This window comes from Anoplophora glabripennis, unplaced genomic scaffold (genome assembly GCF_000390285.2).
Source record: "Anoplophora glabripennis isolate ALB-LARVAE unplaced genomic scaffold, Agla_2.0 scaffold869, whole genome shotgun sequence".
NCBI classification, from domain to species: Eukaryota; Metazoa; Arthropoda; class Insecta; order Coleoptera; family Cerambycidae; genus Anoplophora; species Anoplophora glabripennis.
In genome coordinates this window covers 106380-113596 of record NW_019416948.1, presented here as the reverse complement: position 1 = coordinate 113596, position 7217 = coordinate 106380, and the positions used below count along the sequence as shown (strand labels likewise).

The 7217-nt window shown below is 37.1% G+C and overlaps 1 protein-coding gene across 1 annotated transcript; it reads left to right on the top strand.

The window, feature by feature from the left end:
• The first annotated feature begins 5131 nt into the window (after nucleotides 1-5131).
• Nucleotides 5132-6482, top strand: LOC111692040. Its single transcript, XM_023455740.1, has 3 exons — nucleotides 5132-5144; nucleotides 5219-6282; nucleotides 6417-6482. The coding sequence occupies exons 1-3, from the start codon at nucleotides 5132-5134 to the stop codon at nucleotides 6480-6482; spliced, it is 1143 nt and encodes a 380-aa protein (XP_023311508.1).
• The last annotated feature ends 735 nt before the right edge of the window (nucleotides 6483-7217 follow it).

The following is a 7217-nucleotide window of genomic DNA, read 5'->3' as shown; positions in this document are numbered from 1 at the left end:
TTTTATTAGTTTTTATAATAACTATTCCAATTCAAAATATATTCCACTAATATCTTTTAAGTGTGTATTTTTACTGTTTCAGCGTTCATTTATATGAAAACCTAGAAATAACTGCTAACGATTAATGTGCAATCACGTGGTTCCCCGAACCAAAAAGACAATCTCTGGACGGTAAATCTTACTTTATTTCACCATAAAATTAAGTCGTTAAATTCTGCCCAGGCGTTTTATGGTTTTCAATTCAGCGGTTAATATGTCTTTCAACATATAAGTATATATGTATTTTAGTGTATAAATATTACAATAATTATAATTTAACGTATGACTAACAGTGACTAATTGGTGCAAAGGAAAATAAAGGAGAAAAAATGATGCTGAGCCTCATCAAAAATTCATATGTTTGACTGATGAGCTTACATATGTATTTTTTGGAGAATGTATCTGCTGAATAAGTTGCATTCCAGAAAAAAGTTAAATTTGAAAGTGATAAATGGTAAAGATTCCAAGAAAAGAATAAGTCAACAATATTTTGCTATCGGAACTACTGAAACAGTACCAGAAAGTAACACAGGGGTCTTCTTGGAATTCTATCTCAACAAATATCTAAGGAGTGTATCTGTATATTTATATTTACATACATACACTGAAAAAAAAAATCACAATTCAATTTCACTCAATTTTACTTCATAATGTATCAATTTCTGTCCACACCCGATTGAGTGAAATATTCACTCTATTAGTATGAGTGCATAAATATGAGTTTCAGTGCATAAAAAATCAAGGAAAGCTACTATTTGATGCAAAAATATATGGCACCACCTCCCCTGTGTTGCAAAAAAGTTCATGTATTTTAATTAAAAATTACGTTTACCGTCGTGTGCCCATAAAACTACTACACTTTCCAGCTTAGCACTGCCAAAAATTTATTCATAAGATACCGCCGTCCGGGCAGCGTAAAAACGCCATCCCTTAATTTAACGTACTGAATATAAAAAGGGGAGTTCCGTAAATGGTCCGGAATAAATACCCCGTAGCGTTAACAGTGCCAACTGCGAAAAAGCATTTTAACTCAATAAAAAGTTTCATGTTAGATAGCCGCTGCCGATAAAATTTCGCGCCGGGCATGTGCCGTGTTTGGGCACAATTTTTAAATTCTCCGCTTCCTTGGATAACTCCCAATACGCGTTGGGTGATCGGTTGCTTGGGAGGAATTAAGAAAAACGTTCAACTTTCGAATTTTAGTAGTCAAATTTCTTTTGTCAGACTGCCGGACACAATCATTGCTTACAAAACCTCAAAGCTTCGAAAGTGACGTTACTTCAGTGGTGATAGAATGTTCCTTGGTAGTGATAAAACGAAACTATATTTATCAGCGCATTATAAAATCAGTGAAATTAAATTTAAAATGTTTATCGTCCCGAATCTAAAGTACATAATTATAGATTTAGTTACAAAAAGAATTCCATGACATTTATGTATTTTATCTGCTCCCACTATAGTAAATATACTTACTATTGATACATTGTTTTTAAGGAGGGAAGTGGATTTTACCGTAAAAGTGGAAGTTGCTATGAACAACGGGAGGTAAGTGCAATAAAATCATTTGACATACCACCAACGTGTAAACACATTTGGGTCCGTCTTACTCAGTTCCTACGTACTAACACATATGTTGTCTTGCTTTACCATAAATTAAAACGATATCCATTAACTCCGAGTTGCTATACACGCAAACCATTTTTGACACTAACTACTAAAAAACTATTGTAAACACTACAGATAACAGGTAAACACTATTGCAAAGACGATTGAAAAATCTGATTTCATTATTCGGAGTCACTGAGGCCACGTGGCTCTCCATGCGTATTGAGAATGACGCTAGAGGCTACAGTTCTCCAGCTATGTAGTGGTTGAATGTACTATACCTTCAATAATTTTTTTCTCGGAAACTATAAGGATTTTACAAATTTTTTTTATGATATTGACTCCATTTCTCATGTCGCATCTATTCCCAATTTTTTTTTGATAAGTTGTGAATCACCCTGTATAGGTATACAATTTTGAATATTGTTAGTTATAATATAGTTTGATATTAATATTATAAAATGTAATAAAATTTCCTTAATCCTATACAAGGACACTTAAATATGTATTTTTTGGAACAGAAAAGTACGTTTTGTAAGAAAACTTTCTACTCGTAATTCACGTTTGATGTGTCAAAAAATGCAAGATCAAAACCAGGAATGTCAACAGGGTTCAAATCATTCTGATTGCGTGTATTAGTTTTATTTATTATGTACTATCACCCATACTACACTTCTTTTTTATACAGGATACCTACTGAAAATTCCGTTGACAAAATTTTACAGGTTACACTGACCCAAAGCACAGACAAAATAGCGTATCGCTATAGACTGCTACTTAAATGCTGGAAATTGGCAACCCGAAATGGAAGCAGGGTCTCCTTAGCCGGCTTCCAGCTATAAAATTTAGCGTGTCAACTTTTCTACTTGGTAATAGGCGGCAGTTCCAGCGGTGGCTTTGTTGCCAAATAATAACTGCTAAATAAATTTAATGCTTTCAATTATGTAATTAAAGAGATAAGGAACTTATCTTGTGTTTAGAAATCACATTTGCCTTAAATGTTAAATAAAATAAATCAAGTTAGAATTAAAACTATGAATTTACCTAATTAATTATTTATTTTATATCACCTTGAAATGGGAAAATTCAAAAACTCGAAATTAATGTTTTTAGATTTGTGCGTCGACTTCCAATATTGTACGATATTAACACCTATGTTTAAAAAAATTGCATTATACAGGTTGTGTATCCTTAGATTGGTACTGCCTCTTATTGTTGATTTCTTTAGATAGGTAAATAATTATTTATTGACACAAGTGTTGCATATCATGGATGTCATTGGTAGTGCTCATATTTGTGACACAAGGTGTTCAAAAAAATTAACACAATGTAAAATTGCTGGAACTTCAAGGAGTAGTTAAATACGAAATTAAACAATTATTTAAAAAAAAAACAACAAATCATCAATCAATACAGAGATAAGATAATGCGTTCGCTACTGCTGTTGCAATTTTTGACTAACTTTTTTGTTTTGCGACATACTGACTTCGGACCGTTTCCATTCAACGCAGAACGGACAATCAGAACCAGAGTAGTGGGGAGATTTTTTTAATTATTTTTTCAATTCAACGCACCGTTTCCGAATTATAAGACCTTTTTTACTGTATCACCTCACACTCTTCTTTCCGAAATTTATTTTCCACATTACGGACTTCGGACCTTTCCCATTCAACGCAGAACTGACACACAGAACCAGGGGTGTGGGGAGAATTTTTCAATTATTTTTTCGATTTAACGCACCGTTTCCGAGTTATACGGCGTTTTTACTATAACACGACATACCTCTTGTTTCCAAAATTTATTTTCGACATACGGACTTCGGACCTTTTGCATTCAACGCAGAAGGAACATACAGAACCCGGAAGGGAGGGGGTGATATTTTTCAATTATTTTTTCGATTCAACGCACCGTTTCCGAGTTATAAACACTTTATCCTATGTTGTCACATACCACTGCTCCCGATTTTTTTTTTGACATGCGGGTTTTGACGTTTTCACTGGTTCACCATGGGAGATTTATTTCTTCACAATGGGAGATTTTTTGATACTTAGAGTCTAAGCAAATACTGTTTTTTTTTCTTTCATATATTGTGACACCCCGCTCTGCGTCACCCACCGAGTGCTCTACTAAGAACCAAGGGGAAATTTGTTTATATTTCCAGACATTTCCGAGTTACGAGCAAAAAGAGTTTTTTTCTTATACTGTGTGACATCATAGATCGATAACGAAGGCTAAAAAGGCCACGCGTTCTACCCCACGCTCCCTCCCTAGGTGTCCTGAAATTGCTGGGGAGACTACTGAAGACAGCAGAGAGAGAGAGAGAGAGAGAGAGATTAGCTCTCTATGAGGACAGAGTCACTCTATCTCTATGACGACAGAGTCACTCTATCTCTATCGCACACTATAATCTCTCTCGCACACAATCAGACAAAAACGATCATTATTAGAATAACCCATTTTAATTTAAAAAATTTAAAAAATTACAATGGGTTATTCTGATGACGAAAAATAAAACATAATTAACTATATTATTCAAATAACAATAATGTGCAAAAGTTCTTCAGGAATATTGGCAAATTTACTTTGGAGGAAGAATCCTGCCAACGAACACTAAAAAATATTATTAGAAACCTTAGGTGGCCAGAAAACAGCCCCGATCTCATTGTCAGTCCTTTAGACATATTTTTTTACCTGAAAATTTACAAGTATTGAAAGAAAAATACAGGACGAAATGCTTGATTATTTTAAATTTGTTTTTGAAGCAATTAATAGTAAATTAAAACATATTTTCAACTGTATCATCACAATCACTTGCTTGTTGATTTGTAAAAATTGTAGGTATATTAATGTTATTTCGTTTTTAGGTATTCTCCTTATGTTGTTGTAAAGGTTAGTTATAAAAATCGTTGTTTGTTATTTTCATAAGGGTGAATTTCAATTTTTTTTGTATATTAAATAAATTTATCATCAAATATTAAAAAATATATATTACAAGCTGTTTAAAATATTATTACGAATTTTGTTTGTTTGGAAATATTTTCTGCAGTATTTCAATACCAGAAAATGAAAATATTAGGTAGCTAATTAACGAAATTATGATTAAATAACTTAATTGTAACACCGCCGCAGAATATCATATGAAACTACATAGATATTCGTTGATTCTTTAAAAACATTTCTATCAATACCTACATCATACATTTAAGTAAATACAGTAACGCAAAAAACAGATATTGATAAGAAAGTGTACAAAAGAAATACGTAAGTACGCCTTGCAACATTACCAAAGTCTTGTTTATATGTTGCTAGGATACGGGTAGGTATGCGGGCCGCTGCATTTGATTCTTCCTAAAATTCTGCTGGTGGTGTACTCTACCGGCGATTCGGAAATTTAAAACTGCCGGCTTATTCCAGTAGCGGTCTGTGGCGATAGCTATTTTGTCTGTGCCCAAAGTAAGAAAGAAATTCATATCAACCTAATTCTGCAATGGTGGCTTACTGTATTGTGGCCACCAAACTAGACCTAGAGCTTGTATTTATTACAAGAGTAGTATTAATATTTTTCCTCTTCCAGGGTTCTGCACGGATGACCTGGTGGCGGCCGAAGTGACTTATGTATCGGAGGGAACGCAGAGACAACTGGTAGTTTGCTCAGCGTACCTCCCTTACGATAAGAAAGAATCTCCTCCAACCAGGGAACTGAGGGACCTGGTGGCCTGGTGCGAGAAGGAGAAGAAACAACTCATCGTGGGATGTGATGCTAACTCACACCATACGGTGTGGGGAAGCAGCGATGTCAACGATCGAGGTGAGTCTTTACTAGATTTTCTTTTTAGTTATAATCTAGAGATTTTGAATGTCGGGAACGAGCCCACCTTTGTTATAAAAAATAGAAGTGAAGTCATCGATATAACAGTGGGATCGGGACCGATATGTAATAATATTGCGAGGTGGCATGTGTCGAATGAGCCGTCAATGTCGGATCATAGACATATCCACTTTGAAATTATAACGGATTATAATCCGCAAGTAAGAACCTACAGAGACCCAAAAAGAACTGACTGGGACTCCTATAGAACGGAGTTACAGGCCAGGACTAGGGAAATCTGTACAAAACTAAGGAACACATATGATCTTGAGAGGGCCGTGGAGGAACTCCAAAACGCCGTCACAAGATCATATGAATACAGCTGTCCTATCAAAGTGAGGTCCGATAAGCACACCGTACCCTGGTGGAGCAAGGAACTCACGCAGTTGAGGGGACAGACAAGAAAACTATTTAATAGAGCAAAGCGGACAGGAGAGTGGGAGACTTATAGAGCAACCCTCACTGAGTATAATAAAGAAATTAGAAAAGCGAAGAGAGACTCATGGAGGAAGTTCTGTGAGGATATTGATAGTGTCCCACAGTGTGCTAAACTCCAGAGACTTCTCTCTAAGAACGGACATACGAAACTCGGGTCTCTCAAAGCACCGAGTGGGGAATATACCAAAACTGGAAGGGAGACATTGGAATTACTTCTAAATACTCACTTTCCAGGCTCCAGGTTATTAAATCATGGAGATGAATATGACTGGAATCACCAGCAGAGGGTAACGACCGGGTCTCGACAGAACTGGGAGGTTGCCAAGACGGTGGTGAGTCAGTCACGAATAAGATGGGCAATAAGTTCTTTTGACCCATTTAAATCACCAGGAGCCGATGGAATCCTACCTGTACTGCTACAGCAGGGGGTGGACTGTCTAGCTCCGGTCTTAATTCACGTCTTCAGAGCCAGCATTGCACTTGGTTATATACCGCTGGCATGGAGATCGACGAACGTGGCGTTTATTCCTAAACCAGGGCGTCCATCGTATGCCCAGGCAAAGGCATATCGCCCGATAAGTTTAACATCTTTCCTCCTGAAAACGTTGGAGAGAATAGTTGACAGGCATATAAGGGACGGGGTATTGAGGGCAAATCCTCTGCACAGGTACCAATACGCCTATCAGGCAGGCAGATCAGTCGACACAGCCCTTCATAGCCTAGTCTCTAGGATAGAGAGGGCAATGGACGACAAAGATCTAGCTTTGGCAGCTTTTTTAGATATTGAAGGGGCATTTGACAATACACCTTTCGAATCTATTAATTCGGCAGTTCGCAACAGGGGCCTTGAAGACACTTTGTGTCGTTGGATAGATACCATGTTGAGAAACCGGACAGTAACAGCTACCCTTTCGGGAGAGACATCCAGGTGTAAGGTAGGCCGGGGCTGCCCCCAGGGAGGCGTACTGTCTCCCTTGTTATGGGGATTAGTGGTGGACGGCGCACTGGAGGGCCTTAATCGAAAGGGGTTTTATACACAAGGCTATGCGGATGACTTGGTCGTTCTCATAGTCGGGAAACATAATATTATCGTTTCAGAACTCATGAAAGAGGCTTTGAAATGGATAGATGACTGGTGTAAGGGGCAGGCACTGTCAGTAAACCCTGACAAAACGGTCGTAGTACCCTTCACTAGGAGAAGAAATTTAACTGGACTCTCTGAACCTATAATAGGGGAGAGGGGCATTACATTTTCCAGGGAAGTAAA

Excerpts from the sequence above, each read along its gene's own strand:
- LOC111692040 (XM_023455740.1), top strand. Across the intron at positions 6,283-6,416 it reads GGGAGGTTGCCAAGACGGTG|AGCCAGCATTGCACTTGGTT; the intron begins GTGAGTCAGTCA and ends TCACGTCTTCAG.